Source organism: Argentina anserina, chromosome 1 (genome assembly GCF_933775445.1).
Source record: "Argentina anserina chromosome 1, drPotAnse1.1, whole genome shotgun sequence".
Taxonomy (NCBI): domain Eukaryota; kingdom Viridiplantae; phylum Streptophyta; class Magnoliopsida; order Rosales; family Rosaceae; genus Argentina; species Argentina anserina.
The window spans coordinates 10,151,298-10,168,239 of record NC_065872.1 but is presented as its reverse complement, the minus strand read 5'-3'; the positions used below and the strand labels follow the sequence as shown (position 1 = coordinate 10,168,239).

General features: G+C 39.0%; 1 protein-coding gene across 1 annotated transcript; it reads left to right on the top strand.

Annotated features, from left to right (window-relative positions):
* Positions 1-10,942: 10,942 nt before the first annotated feature.
* LOC126790669 (leucine-rich repeat receptor-like serine/threonine-protein kinase BAM1) lies at positions 10,943-14,722 on the top strand. The gene is made up of 2 exons (XM_050517003.1): positions 10,943-13,605; positions 14,024-14,722. The coding sequence occupies exons 1-2, from the start codon at positions 10,995-10,997 to the stop codon at positions 14,491-14,493; spliced, it is 3,081 nt and encodes a 1,026-aa protein (XP_050372960.1). The 5' UTR covers positions 10,943-10,994; the 3' UTR covers positions 14,494-14,722.
* Positions 14,723-16,942: the final 2,220 nt, after the last annotated feature.

Below are 16,942 nucleotides of genomic sequence, written 5' to 3'. Positions count from 1 at the left end.
TTCTGCCGATCCAACCATATACAAGGAAATGCAACAAATGTGCATATATGCTTCAACAAATGTACGTGATAAACAACCAATTACAGAACGATAAGTGTGCTTAAGTTTGGTGATGATAGTGTCAGCCAAACTACAATCAATGTGTACTTGTTTTTCAAATGGATGTAATGTGTGAATTGAACATGATTTTCAAACGAATGTAATGTGTTCGATGTACATGTTCAAAATCATTTACAATATCCAATTAGTGACAAACTTTCTACTCGGATAGTAAACATATATACCATGCTTCGAATCAAATGATGCTCATCGAAGCAATTATTCCATATGATCCACAATGACAAAAGAGAAAAGATCAAAGACTAAGAAACGAAGTGGCTTTTTCAGGCTCGGATTATTTGCCTTTGTGCTCGCGTCGTAATCATCGTTTCCATGTTATCATCCAATTCCCACGCTCATTCTTCTCTCTCATTCTTAGACTCTCACCCCAGGTCGGCAGGTCCCTCCAAATACCAAATCTAGTAGAACTGTAGAAAGAACATGCATGTTTCCATGACTCGGAAGTAATCAAGCTCTCTCTCCTAAACCCTAGACTGGAAAACGTACAATGCTTGTTATGGGACTCTGTTTTCTTTGTTTCTTCTTGTTTGTTGGTTGCCTATGTTCACTAATAAGTACTCCCCACTAAATCCAAAGCTCTATATCTTCTTAATTCCATCCCAGCTATGCTTTTTCAACTTGTTCACAAAGTTCAAACCCTAACACAGTTAACACAGAATCGAAGCTCAATGGTTATTAAAAAAATCGAGGCACCCAACTCATACCAGATCCTACACATTAACCAAAAGCCAGAAATATTTGTATACAGTTGGTGATCGAGTACTTAAAGACTATCATGGTTTTCAATGGGAATTTTCAATTTCAGATTTCTGGACTAGAGGGTTTATTTTCCAGATTTCCAAAGGTGAGGAGACAAGAGGAGCACAGTTCAAGGCTTAAAATAGTGATGCATGCAACGTGTTTTCTGGGATAAAAGAGCTTGGGGCTTAGGGCTTTTAGCTTAGCCCAAAGTTTTCTTTCTAGTTCTAAGTGAATAGAGTTTAACAAAAGCTTAAATGAAGATAGCTATCGAATCTCATCCTGCCCACTCTACCTTTATCTGCAGTTTGCATTTCTATATACACTTCTTTAGTATTTCCTTTTTGCCCTACCCAAATATATAATGAGTACCATTCTGTATTTAAAATTTTAAAGGTGTATTAGCTTCAAATTTCACAAAACAGAGCATGAAGGGAGGAGTTTAATTCTTTTTAAAATTGAGAATTGCATTCCTTGTGTGATTCACCAAGCAGAACCCTTCACACTCGCTAAGAGACATTAGAACGAAATGTTACATAATATACATTAATTGCATTACTAAGCACGCCAAAAATAATGGGGTACCAATCTACTCATTGTGCTAATATTTTTTTTTTCAAAAATTTATATAAGTGTTGAAATAATGCTCGTAAGGCACAATATTATATGCCATCCTCATGCTAAGTAAGTCTAGCATGAAGGCTACAAGCACCATGATGCACATCTTCATTGATTACGAGTTAGCTATGCTCGATCAGACGAGCTTGCACCATAAGAGAGTAACCTAACAACCTAACTCTTTAAGCAAATAATATGATTTAAAAAAACTCTTTAAACAAAATTTTAACTTCTTACTTAAGACCACGATCAATTGATGTACACCTAATAGACATTCTCTAAATTAGATTACAACTACATGTTGAGGCTAAAAATATGAGGCTTAATTTTACCCTTGTCCTTAGCATTAGGGCTTGCAAGCAATAGGATAGGTGACACTGGACTGCTTCCCCAACTTCTAAACACTACCACCCATCTCTCGATTCACCACCGTGTAGATCCAACCAATCGTACATGGCAAAAAAGAGTAAAAGATCCAATATATATAGATCGTTGTTTTGGATTTTATGATTGACAGGCCAGGCCGTGTTGCGAGACGCCGAAGAGAGCTGTGGCTTGTTGATCCGATTGCAAGGTTGGAGGGTCATTTCGGATTAAAGCTAGCATTTCTCTAAACAGAGAGTTTTATATCACTCATTGTACTCCTTTTAACGTTCAAATTACTCTTCATGTTGGTTGTCTTTAGTTGAACCACTTCTCTCCTTCACTTTGGTCACAAACTAACCAATTCAACCTAAAAAGAAAGTTGCAGGCACAATACACCACTGTTGAAGATAAATCGGATGGATATTACAAAATATGACAACACTATTCATATATGGTATAATGTAAGGGACGAAATGGCCATTCCAAAACCATAGTTGGTAAAATGGGACAAAAATGACATGTAGGTAAAACCCTAGAACATTTGGAGTTTGTTCTTTCCAATAATCCACCAAATACCACGCTATGTGTGACAAATAAGTTCAACCACCACATGTGGTGGTCCTTTTCAACCATATTTTGGGTGATGTCCTCTATTTTAGGCAGACGGTAACAGTTTCCCCCATAACATAAACTCTGCAGCACAATATTAGCTAGAAGGAAGTAGCTACTTCAAGACCAGAACCTCACCATTTGGGCACAAGTTGAATATTTTTACCATACTAATTTTACCCAATGGCTCAACAACCACATCCATGTTGTGGTCCATTTATCCCAACTTCAATCAATTGGTGATAAATTTACGCTTCACTCACTTCCTCTAAAACTTAGCCAAAATTAGGATCACAGTCATAAACCCTATACGAGTATACGACCTAGGTCAATCTCCCAAAAATTTCAAACTCGGAGTGAATATTAATTACCAATCCCGGAGACTTTTCTTACAGGCTGGAGTTCTGCAGAGAAAGTTACTATTTAGCCTCGCCAGCTAAGACTGCCCGAAGGCGACACTTGCTCTGAATGGCATAATTGGTCAGGCAAATACGGTATCGCTTTCGATGGCGTGGAGGGACTGAACGGTCATTTTTTGCGGCTCTTTTACAGAATGCAAAGCAGCTTCAGTGTCTGCTATGCGGGACAAATTTTACCATTTTAGGACCAGCCTGACTAGTGGAGCAGGGGCTGTACTATAGGAACCAAGACTGTAAAATTGATAGGGGTTTAGGGGTAAACGAGTAATATCGATGGGGGTTTGGTGGTACAGACGGGAGGATGGGTCTTAACGAAAACACCATGTCTCGGGGTCCCAACATGTCAGTCAACATTGTTTGACCAGAAAGCTTTATCCAACCCAGCAACATTATTACTGTTTAATAATTACCTATAATTGTCTTTAATCTTGATCCTTTCTTCCTTTATAATTTTGGGCCTCATGATCATTGATTTTATCTTTTTGCTCTTTCTCTATCTCAAGATTCTTTTACCCACCTGTAAAGTAAAAAAAAATCAGAACTTTGCACTTTAGACAAAGATGCAAAGATTATGAAAAGTGAATCGTTCAAATATAAACGCACGCGATGGTAAAACCTATGTATTTCAGTATTTCTAGTATCTCAAATTTCTTTAGACAGCAACGCAGTGAATTGACATCAAAAAGGATTTTAATAAAACCACTGCACAAAGTAGTGGATATGGTTTTCACTACGTTACTATATTATTTTTCTAAACCGATGGATTAAAAATTGGACATAAGAAATAAAAGTTCAAGTCATATTTCATTTAACTTGGAATGTTGGTGTAGTGAAGCTTGTAGGGTACTTGTAGTGAACATTATCTCGTACAACTATACAAGAACTTTAAACCCTTCAATAACACTTACCGAATTCACAACCATCTTAGACAATCACCGAGTTGCTTCAACCTTAAAATGTTGGATCACAAAATAGAAAAAATCTGCAGTCCAAACAAGTGAAATACATTCATTCACCGTACTTGTTTTTTTTTCAACTTACTCTAATTTGATAGGTAAATTCATCCTGGGATGGGCAATGGGACCCTTAAGGTAAATAATGGATTGCAGACGTGGCACCGTTATAGCCCCCGTTGATTGAACAAGATGGTCCCCACGTTTGAGGGATGAGAGAATATGTGAGATGACCAGACCGGCGGACCAGATGGATCGCTCAGCTCCAGCAACCAGATCATCATTAATCAATAAAGTTGAAACTTGAAACTGTATCATATCTATCCAGTTCATCATCACCATGATAATACACTATCACCCCTTCAAAGTTCATACGACTATAATGTATGCGAGTATGCGACTGTGGTATTTGACCGTATTTCTCAAAATGAACCCACATTTTTCGAAGACCCGTCTTTTATGCATATTGAATTTAACCGATGAATGCAAGTTTTCACGATGATTTGGTGATTGATCGAAGATTGTTTTAGACCTTGAATACACTAAACCACCATCAAGATCAAATCCCTACTTGTATATGAAATAAAACAACCGACTTCCTATGTTTGGTGTATCCGGCCATTCGTGTATATAACATTGCGATGTATTTGTTTGAAATATATGAAAACAAAAACTGTACGTACATTGTAGATGGATTGCATCGATCAATGATACGTAAATTATTGATGTTCAACACTTCAACATACTGAAAGGGATCCAAGGGCTTTCCCTCCAAAATGATAATCTGACATGACATGCAACACATAATAAAAAGGAGAAAACACATAGTTATAATTCGCTGATGAAACTAATGATTAATTCGATCATCATCAATTAGTGCACTTCTAAATAGTGAGCTATGACCCTAATTAGTTTAAGTGTTTAACACATGGGATTCACATTTTAATAATCAATGGAGATATCTCGTCGAGGAATTGTTAACGGCAATCATATGTTCTCCACTGTTTCTACAAATTGTAGATTTTTTAGTGCATTAATCTCACAATTAGTGAATCAGCCATGTAATTTTATGAATTGATATGTTACGTGGGGACTTAAATATGAGAAATTTGATCAACGAATATAAGATTACTTTTATCACAAATACTGCAGGCCTGTACATATTACTATCATGGTAATACGAATGGAAGCATTGCAGACACGTATTCTACATGGGAACAAAATTGCTGTATATTTGCACAATAAGAACAAAGAATGTTTGCCTTAATTAATTAAGCTAAACAAAATAAAGGACGAAAACTAGGAACAAAACGACATGTCTTCGTCGTTTATTTCCGAAAAAATATCTGATCAACAACCAGCAATAATAGACTGGGAAAACGAAGTACCAATATGTATTATTTACAATTATGGATCAAACAAAAAAAAACACTTGCAGGCCTGTGAAAACAAACCAGTGATCAAAATCAGAACAAGCTTGAAAGAAAAATAAGTTTGGTCTGTTCTGAAATTTAAGAATCCATCAAATGATACATGATATATTCGATCAACGTGTTTATACTAACAAAAAAATATAAACAACATGTATATGTATAAATTTAGAGGATGAGATGAAATATGTTGCACAATAATTTACGTTCGCTCTCTTTGAAAATATCTATAGAAACTGATTTATCAGGTTTATATTTAACTCAAGATTAATTGTGTGTTAGGGATTTTTCCTTGGCCTTGGCCCTTGGGGGTTAAAAATAAGCTAAAAATAAACTAAATTTGCCAGAAAAGACCAGTCACATGATTAATTAAGCCGCCGTGGAAAAATCTAACGTAGCTAATGCCGTGATGATTGCATGTTCTTACAACATATGGATCTCATTTCCTAATTAATTAGGCCTCAATATGGAAAACGGTGGTAATAACTATAGCCTATTAATTTCGATGAGAAATCTAATGGAAACAGTTGACAAAATCACTAGCCACACTGACCTAATTGCATTATTCGGAGTGGTTAATGCTCCCAGATGTTTTGGCGCTCTACAAGTACGTAATGTACTGGATTACCCAATTCTTGTAGTAGAGGAGAAAGAATTCAAGACTATTACACATAAAAAACACAAAGACCAAAATCACTGCAACAAATGCGTAGAAACAGAGCAGACCCTAAACATATAATTTGTTTTTGTTTCGAGTGGTGAATATAACCTCGAAACTGTTTCAGCAAGATTCGGAGTCTTAATCTATTACGGAGATGCTAATTTATCTCTTAACAGGAAAGCTATTAGGCTAAGACACACATAATGGTAGAATAGTAATTCTCCTGGAACACTCCCCCTTGTGTCACATGCCTAGGTTGCATGGTGCACACATCGTTGCCTCGGTAAAAACCTTGTCAAGCAAAATAAAAACCTATTGGGTAAAAACAAAAGCTTGATCGAAGGGAAAAAGAGCACAACGCACCGTCTACATTTGATAGCATCATGTGAGGTAGACTCCCCCTGAAGTCTACGAAATAACTCCCTCTAATTAGTGTCATATCATGGAGTACAAAGAACAATGTATACAACGTTCATTACATGCTTCTCAAACGTAATCTTGGGCTAATGATTAATCATTAATCTAACCACACATCCTTATATCATTCATGCTATACTTAGACAAACTTAGATCTTAGGAAACAAGATTGCATAACAACTCAAAACAAGAGTTTCCAATAAAAATCAGATTCTCGGGTAGAATGACCTTCACTCACTTAAACGACCATAACTTCTTCGTCAAAATAGGTATCAGCGAACCGTAAAATGTTCTGGAAAGTAGACACCCTTGGCTTTCTAATGACATAAAGTTCATAACCTAATCCAATCGGAGCAGTTCACAGTGCTCTTTCGAAATTGACTGACTTGCAAATTTCCGGACATAACTATCCTATTTTGCTAAAACGGCCATAACTCACTCAATATGATAGCTATGAACAAATGGTTAGTGTCCCTGGAATGTAGACACATAGACCTTTCCAACGGTACTAATTTCACCATAATTCATTGAGCAAGCTATCTTGTAGGTCTCATTGAAGTTGACCTACGAAACTGGACATATTCTGATTTGTCACATTCAATGTGTCTTTCGCAAAAAAAAGGGGGAATGGACCAATGAAGGACTGATTTTGGTCCGAAGCGGAACAATATGTATCATTTACGCTACCAGTGTCGACTTATACACCAAGGCGTACGTTGATGTTGCTGGAGCTGATGGCAGCGTTAGTGTGGATATGATTTGTGTTGGTTCACTAAGTGTAGAACTAAACCCATGTCAAAGGAGCAATGCAAGTCCAATAACGATGCATAGGCGCATAGTTAATCACATCATAATGAAAGCAATAGTGTCCCAACAACACTTACATATATGAATGTATACCTCATTGAATCTCTTCATCATCTATACTTAGACGGAATAGAGAATCAAGAATTAAATTTCATATGAATACATATGAGTATGAGTTCTTACAACCGATTGTACTACGTTCTCTCGAACGTCGCAATCTGATTACATAAGCTCTCCGTGGTCTGGAGGCATTTAAAGTCCCTCGGGTACTCTCATATCTGCGCCAAGATCCCTTTACAGATATTCTATGACCACTATCATATGCTGGAAATCAGTTTTCATGGACACTACTAATGATCAAGTAGCGGAAAACAATTATGTCCATAACGAGAGAATATAACTCATCGTAGTCAATACTAGGATAATGAGACAATCTTTGCGCCATAAGTCTTGCATATATCGCATTACTTCATCTTTCTCATTACACTTACGAACAACGACCAACATAACAAGTCTAGTTCAGCCTATATTGATTCTTTCCACTTCGGTCAAGTTGCTCATCGTTGATGCTTTACAACGGAATAAGAGCATAAGAGAATACATCATCAATCATGGGAGATCAATCCATTAAACATATGCGCGCGCTGTATACGATCAATTTGTGAGATTTATATTCTTCTCTAACATCAACAAAATGAGTTTGTAGCGTCCCACAGAAACTTAGTTGATACACATGTTTAGAGAATATCTCTTGATGATGGGCGAAATACTTGCGCTTATGCACTTCGCTTCTTTCTGGTTTTGATTCCAGAGAATAATGGTATCCCTCTCATCTAGGCAGGAGCCAAGACCGAAGCTATAACCCTTACTAGTCCATCTTTACGTTTGCCGCCCTTGTTTTGTGGTGCAATACCACTGGCGCTGACAACACCACGGCGTACGATGGTGCCATCGCCGACATCCTTCCCAGTGTCAGGGATGGTGCCAACGGTGCTAGGAGCAGGTCATATGAAATTCTCTTATATTCTGAGAGTTCTAACCTTACCGGCACATCACAGCATTTACGTGCGATCTCGTCACTTTCGCAATATCGGTAAATCATTGAGCATCGAAACTTTGACTTTCTGGAGGTAGATAATGCTTTGCACATTTGCTCACTTTGAGTAGTGCGGGATCTTAATGAGACAATAGTGCCACACCACATCAATTTCTGGCGTTAAAACCGGAATGGGAGCATTCCATATCTCCCCCTAACGATGGGAAGTATGTCTCATCAAAGTGACCGTCTGCTAATATCGCAGGATAGAGATTCACAGTTGTAGATTGGAAATAGCGGACAAGTGTTGGTGATTCATAAATCATAACCAACCCAAAAACTTAATCGTTTCAAGTAGACCCATTGAGATAACTACAATAGAGGCACATAAACAACTTTAACCAAATAGGCGTTAGTCAAAAGAACGTTGAGACCGTATCCAGTGACCATCTGGTACGCACTAAACGCTTGGCAAGTTGTGGGTCTGAAACGAATAAGTGTCGTTGCATGTAACATCATTACATATCCCCATGCAAAAATCGGCAGGTTAGTACCCATAACCAAGTCCGAGCTCTGTTGGATCGTGCAATGAATGAACATGAGGAATAATATGTTCAACGACGATCCCAGTAGATATGCAAAACGAAAGCATCAAAATCGTGGAGGTGAACTCTCCAACGGTATCCAATCAAATAGATTTGAGAGGATGGGAAGGGTGGTGAGCCCTTAGTATGATGATCATAGCTAAAAACTTAGCAAAATCACAATGTAGTGCTATTAGGGTCCCATGTAACCCAAAACCGGCCAATTTAAAAACCACGTGAGTTGCAAACGTTGACTATTCATGCTAAGTCAAGACAAATAATATTCTCATAAGATCATCTTGTAAACAAGGAATACGCGAAATTTTATTGAATATGCCAATATTTAATACAACACAAACAAGCTTCCAATTCTAATAGACGACTTAAGCTAAAGTCGAGCAAGAATCATGGTAATGCCAACGTCATACTTGAAAAATAGTAAGTAGAAAACATAGTCAAAATAAATTGATTAATCAAAAGTCCGTAGCAACAAAATCTTGCATATCGGATCGGGTGAAGCCTTAGCCTGAGGCTAAAGAATGTGCTTACTTAAAAATGGAAGAATGTTACGTTTCCATCTCCAAAATTCCCTCAATAAATAGATACAGGTGCCAAAAATGGCATGTGTTTCTCGGATGTGGAGCATGGTTCAAGGTCAACTCTGGTAATACAACGCCATAGACGTTTATTGAATCACTTTAAGTGTGTCCCATAGAATGTGTTAATTTTGAGATCTTTTGTCAGCAAATAGTGTTGTATCAGAGTAATGAATCAACTCAAATAAATGAGTACGTAGACCTTGAGATTATCGTTTATAGACAAGAGTTTAAGAAAACTCAAATATTCAAATAACAGTCGTGATGGCGACGCATCCATAAGAAACGAGGGTTGAATTAGAAGGGTTGAATCAAAACTATTCAAGTATGTAACCAGAATTAGAAGGGTTGTGATGTATATGGTCACAAAATAATCGATGCATATCGGCGATTCTCATGATCGTACCCAAAACAGCGGTGTACTCAGACAACCACACGAAATCGATTTCTTCCCTTTAAATAATAACGTGACTCCCCCAGGACCGTCACACGAAAAACGTCGACCAAAAGGGAAATCATATCCCTCTTTGGTCTCATCGGCGTTATAAGAAGGCCGGAAAAGAGACATGAAGAAGGCTAATAGCGCCCGATAATTTATATATATGTTCAAAAGCGGGAACGTTTATGAAAAATTTACCTTTGAATGTTTGTAGAAGACGGGAGTAGCTTCTCTTCAGCGAAGACTTTGCTTATGAAATTCGCATTTCTTGCGTGAATATGTGGGGGAAGCAATTTTGAATGCTTTGATGCGGGGACTTGCGGGGCAAAAAGATATTTTTACGGAGCGAATGCGGAGAAGACCCTGCGGGAGCTGCGGAGGCTGCGTGCAGGAGCTGCGAGGGCTGCGTGCAGGGGCTTGCGGTGGCTGCAAGGGGTCTGCAGCCGCGGCGAGTAGGAGCGGCGGCCGACGGGAAGATGTCGGAGGCCGGAGACGAATGCGGCTGGCGGTGGAGAAGAAAAAAAAATCTAATGCTCTAAAAGTTTAGGGTTTTATGGCAAAGTGAGTGATAACGTGTTTCAAGATGAAATAATTGTGTTTTATTGAATAATATAGGGGTTATAGGCATTACAAAACCACAATCCCGTAGGATTCAGAGTCCTAATCTATTACGGAGATGTAAATCTATCTCCTAACATAAAACTATTAAGCTAAGACACACATAATGATTTTATAGTAATTTTCTCGGAACATAAACATCATATTAACGTTCTCAAAAATATACGATTTCATTTCTTTCCGACAAAATTTACTTTGGTTACAACTTGTTCACGATCGATTGAAAAACCGCCCGAATGTGGTGCCAATTGCGGATAAAAATAGTCGCGGAACGAAAGGAATTCAAATCCGAAAAGACTCAACTCACTCAAGTCACCAAGGAACTACATCTAAAATATGATTTCCTACAAAAGAACAATAACAGTCCAAAAATAGACAAGTATTTCAAAACAAAAATCATTTATATAAAAAAACAATTAAAGAAAAAGACAATATTAAATCACACAAACCTCACCCTCCTCTCTACCTCTTATATTATTTACTTCCCTCTTCTCAGACAGAACCTCACTCACTCTCTCACTCCCCCCCCCTTTCTTCTTCTCCTTTACACACACCACCGCAGAAACCCCCCCAATAAAACACAATGCGGCGGCTCCTCCTCGTCTTCCGCCTCCTCCTCCTCCTCCGCCACTCTCTCTCCTCACCCCACCGTCTCCTCTCCACACCCACCCGCCCAGTGTCCGCCTACCGCGCCCTCCTCTCCCTCAAAGCCTCCATCACCGACGACCCCGACTCCCGCCTCGCCTCCTGGACACCCAACACCAGCCACTGCACCTGGACCGGCGTCACGTGCGACTCTCACCATCACGTGACCTCACTCGACCTTTCCGGCTTAAACCTCTCCGGGTATCTCTCCCCCGACATCGCCCACCTCGTCTACCTCTCCAATCTCACCCTCGCCGAGAACACCTTCTCCGGCCCCATTCCCCCGGAAATCTCGGCGCTCACTTCGCTCCGCGTCCTCAACCTCTCCAACAACGTCTTCAACCTCACGTTCCCGCCGGAGCTCTCCAGACTCACCAACCTCCGTGTTCTTGACCTCTACAACAACAACCTCACCGGAGCATTGCCGGTCTCGGTGGCCCAGATGAAGAACCTAAGGCATTTGCACTTGGGAGGCAACTTTTTCGAGGGCTCCATCCCACCGGAGTACGGCCAGTTCCCTTTTCTCGAGTACCTCGCCGTCTCCGGGAACTCCATCACCGGAAAAATCCCCAAAGAGATCGGAAACTTGACCCGGCTCCAGGAGCTCTACATTGGCTACTACAACAGCTACGATGGCGGCATCCCCGCCGAGATCGGAAACTTAACCCAGCTCGTCCGGTTCGACGCCGCCAACTGCAATTTATCCGGCGAGATCCCACCCGAGCTGGGCCGGTTGCAGAATGTGGACACTCTGTTTCTCCAGGTGAATGCGTTTTCCGGGTCTTTAACTTCTGAGCTGGGCAGCCTCAAGAGCTTGAAATCCATGGACTTATCCAACAACTTATTCTCCGGCGAGATTCCGGCCTCTTTCGCAGAGCTAAAGAACCTGACGCTCCTCAATCTCTTCCGGAACCAGCTCCACGGCGCCATTCCGGACTTCATCGGAGAGTTGCCGGAGCTCCAGGTTCTGCAGCTGTGGGAGAACAACTTCACTGGGTCTATTCCTCAAAGCTTAGGCAGAAATGGGAAGCTTCAAATCCTCGACTTGTCTTCGAACAAATTGACCGGCACTCTGCCGCCGGATATGTGCTACGGGAACAATCTTCAGACCCTAATCACTCTCGGCAACTTTCTGTTCGGCCCTATTCCGGAGTCACTGGGAGATTGTCAGTCACTGAGTCGAATTCGAATGGGTGAGAACTTTCTAAATGGGTCTATTCCTAAAGGCCTGTTGGGGTTGCCAAACCTAACTCAAGTCGAGCTGCAAGACAACTTCCTAGGTGGTCAGTTTCCGGAGTCGGAGTCTGTCTCTGCTGGTCTTGGTCAGATTTGTCTCTCAAACAACAGGTTGTCCGGTCCCTTGCCGCCGACTATTGGCAACTTCTCCGGCGTCCAGAAGCTTCTGCTTGACGGGAATAAGTTCTCCGGTAGGATTCCTCCTGAGATTGGACGACTAGACCAGCTGTCGAAGATTGATTTTAGCCACAACTTGTTTTCGGGTCCGATAACGCCGGAGATTAGCAAATGCAAGCTGCTGACGTATGTTGATCTTAGTCGAAACGAGCTGTCGGGTGAGATTTCGAAGGAGCTTACTGGTATGAGGATACTGAATTACCTCAATCTTTCGAGGAACCATCTTGTGGGGAACATCCCAACTCCCATTTCAGCAATGCAGAGCTTAACTTCAGTGGATTTTTCGTATAACAATCTTTCGGGTTTGGTTCCGGGGACTGGTCAGTTCAGCTACTTCAATTACACTTCGTTTGAGGGTAACCCTGATCTTTGCGGTCCTTATTTAGTTCCTTGCAAAGATGGGGTTGCAAATGCCAATCATCAGCCTCATGTTAAAAGCTCATTCACTGCTTCTCTGAAGCTGTTACTTGTTGTTGGGCTGTTACTTTGCTCGATCATATTTGCAGTCATTACGATAATCAAAGCTCGATCGTACAAGAGAGAAAGGGATTCCAGAGCTTGGAAATTGACTGCATTCCAGCGCTTGGATTTCACTGTTGATGATGTCTTGGATTCACTGAAGGAGGACAACATTATAGGCAAAGGTGGTGCTGGGATTGTGTACAAAGGGGCTATGCCTAGTGGTGAGAATGTGGCTGTGAAGAGACTCCCTGCAATGAGCAGAGGCTCCTCTCATGATCATGGATTCAATGCCGAGATACAGACTCTGGGTAAAATTCGACACCGTCACATTGTTAGACTTCTGGGTTTCTGTTCAAACCACGAGACAAATCTTCTGGTCTATGAGTACATGCCTAATGGGAGTCTGGGTGAGGTTCTTCATGGCAAGAAAGGAGGTCATTTGCATTGGGATACAAGGTACAAGATTGCCATTGAAGCTGCAAAGGGGCTTTGTTATCTTCACCATGACTGTTCGCCTTTGATCGTCCACAGAGATGTGAAATCGAATAACATCCTCCTCGACTCCAGTTTTGAGGCTCATGTTGCTGATTTTGGCCTCGCCAAGTTCCTTCAGGATTCGGGCACGTCCGAGTGCATGTCTGCCATTGCTGGTTCTTATGGATACATTGCTCCAGGTACATATGATTCATTCAGACTTTGGAATTTTGGTACTTTATTACTGTTGAAAATGTACTAAAACTCCCACCAGCTTAGTCTTGATTAAAATTTGACTTCTTACCCCGTAATATCTTGTAGGGAGGGTCCGGCATTTATTTCTTAGAAGTCTTCTTTGTCATTTGGTGAAGTTGATTTTTGACATGTTAGTCCTATATTGTTTTAAGTTTTGACAAAGAAAGTGTAGTGTTCTAGTAGGTTTTACTTTGAAAGTACATGAATTTAATGAGTTCCATCTCCCTACGAAATGATTGAGATTCTTAACTTGGAAAACATATCGTGACAAAATTTATATGAAGTTGGAAATTGCCCTGTACTGATTTAAAGCTTGCATGGCTTTTGGATTTTGATTGTGATCCATTATTCGTTTGTCTGCAGAGTATGCTTACACGTTGAAGGTTGATGAGAAGAGCGACGTCTACAGTTTCGGTGTTGTTCTGTTGGAGCTTGTGACTGGCAAGAAGCCAGTTGGAGAATTTGGGGATGGAGTCGACATCGTGCAATGGGTTCGCAAAATGACGGACTCAAACAAGGAAGGAGTCCTGAAGATCCTTGATTCCAGACTCCCGTCTGTGCCCCTCCATGAGGTTATGCACGTGTTTTACGTTGCAATGCTCTGTGTCGAAGAACAAGCAGTTGAGCGTCCCACAATGAGAGAAGTGGTTCAAATCCTTACAGAGCTTCCGATTCCACCAGGCTCAAAGCTAGTAGGAGAGACAACAACAATCGCAGACTCCCCTCAACAATCTGCTATTACTGCATTTGAATCACCGACTACCACAAAAGACACGAAAGACCAGCAACAGCCACCGCCGCAATCACCCCCGCCGGATCTTCTAAGCATTTGATGAAGTGTTAGTTTGCTGGAGGATTGAAAGTTTCTGTTCTATTCTATGAACTATCTTAGCTTCTTTCTTTTTTTACTGTTTTGTGTTCTTTTTTTGGGAGGGGTAATAGTTTGGTCTAATTTTCAGGTGTTAATGGAATTGATGTACAGTAGGACTTGGGTTAATTTCCGTAAGTTTGGCTTCTTCATCATGTAGCTAGCAGTACACTAGTACTGGTGTTGATTTCTACTTCACAGTGCTCTCTGTTTATGGCCATGGCTGCTGTTATTACTGTTTTTGACCCTGGAAAGATTAGTCCCTCAGTGAAAACACCTAGGGTAAAACTAATTTTAATCCCCCATGTTTTGATTGCTTGTGACTTGTGAGAGAGGGAAAGACAAAAATGTCAAGTTAAAAGGAAGTGCTTTTCTAAAAGGTGTTTCTTTTTAAATAAGATTTGTGATGACTTGTGAGAGTGAAAGAATTGGGTCGAGTATGGAAAGATGTGCTAAGGTTCTTTCTTCATCTTCTCCTTTAAAAAAACAAAAAATAATTTTCTTTTTTATAATCTGAGCTTAGGAAAACTGTTTAGTTAAGGGACAACCTGGCTGCACTACCAAGTGAGTGCCCTTCATTTTAGGGGTTAATATATTCAAGGCATTTGAGTCAACATTTGCTGGGTTTTGCCTTGTAAAATAAGGGTCTGTCTTAAATGACTCCACTAGGACTTTCCCAAGAACAATGGGGGGACTTCAAATTTGGGGCCATATTTCAGAGATAAGATTTTGGTTAGCATGTGGTAGGCCCTTGATTATCCTTTATTTTCATAGCTGCTTTTTAGTGAAAAGCTGTGTTTATTCTCTCTATTTATTTCACTTCATATTTTAAATTTAATATTTAATTTATTTATTTTATTCTCTTATTTTTTAAACTGTCTTTAGATGACATATTGAAATGAAAATGTCAAAAATATAATTTGTAGAGACAATTTTTCAATTATTTTACAGCAATATAAAAAGATAGATACAGTTTTCAAATAAAATCATAATATAATTTATATTTTTTTTTCTTAATTATATATATATTTTTAATTTATTCTATAAAAAATTAAGTGTTTATCTAATAATATAAATGCAAAAAAAATCATAGATTAACAACTTTGAGTTGTGAAAAAAAATCATAGATTATCAATTTTGAGCAATGAAAAAATATTGATTTTGGTGTTAGAATTTTTATTTATGATATTCTCTAGGTATTATAAAGATGTTAGTAAGTTAACAGTACTGATTTATGATTTGAATAACAAATATCAAACAGAAAAGATGAAAATTTGCAATGAATAAGAAAAAAATATTTTTAGATCGGGTGAAAAAAATTAATATTTTATGACAAATTAAGAATTATTATATATATATAATTAATTGATTATATATTTTTAAAAATTGGTGTACTTAATAATCATTTTATACTTTATTAATATAATCTTTCAGTAATTAAAATCCTTATGATGTGAACTAAAAAACTAGTGGGGTGACAATAATCACACCTTATATCAAAATGTCCTCTAAAAATAAATATTTTCAAAACCTTTCTATCAGATATTTTCATTAATGGAAATTATATGCTAATTGTAGAAGTATCTCCCTGAATTGATATTATGAGTATCTAGAATGGATGAAGTTTAGGAGAATCATGCCGGGATAGAAGCAGTGTCATGCTTAATTTTAGCAGCAGATTGATTTATGCTAACACTAACCACACCATTATTTCGTTGAATTTTAAAAAATTTCATGTCCCAGATAAAATGCCTTCGATAAAAAGTTTCCTGGAATATAGAGCAGTAACCCTAAATTACGTATTACCATAAGTACTGTATAATAACATTTTTTTTTTGGAAATACTGTATAATAACATGAACTAACTGATAATTGATCACTAATTTTGCTAACTCTACGGTGAGTGACTCAACTTTATCCCGTGCATGCATGCTTCATTTCTTATTAAGATCTAAGGAACATAACATCGTGTAACATTATTGGATAGACAATTCCAAACCTGCAAAGCCGATCAACTTTCATGATTGAGAATCATCAAATCAAGTCGGTAGTGCTTTCAGTTCATCCCAGCTACCCTCAGGGACCCTGACAAAAGCTCACACGTCCCATTTGACGCTGCTCTCGCTTTATTGCCTCTCTAAATTTAAATATATATATATATATATATATATTTTTTTTGGTAATGAAAGAAACTTCATTAAGGACCAGCCCGCTCTAAATTCAAATATAAACGTAGAAAATTAGCAAAGATGCCGCCATGACTTGACAATCCAAGTCTCTCTATTTCCTTTCACTTTGTTTTCATCAATAAACAAACTGAATGCAAATGTCCATGCCAATGCACAAGATAGATTAGATATTTGGATTGATTGATTGATTTATACAGCACGTCCCATCTCTGTAAGAAAGTGATA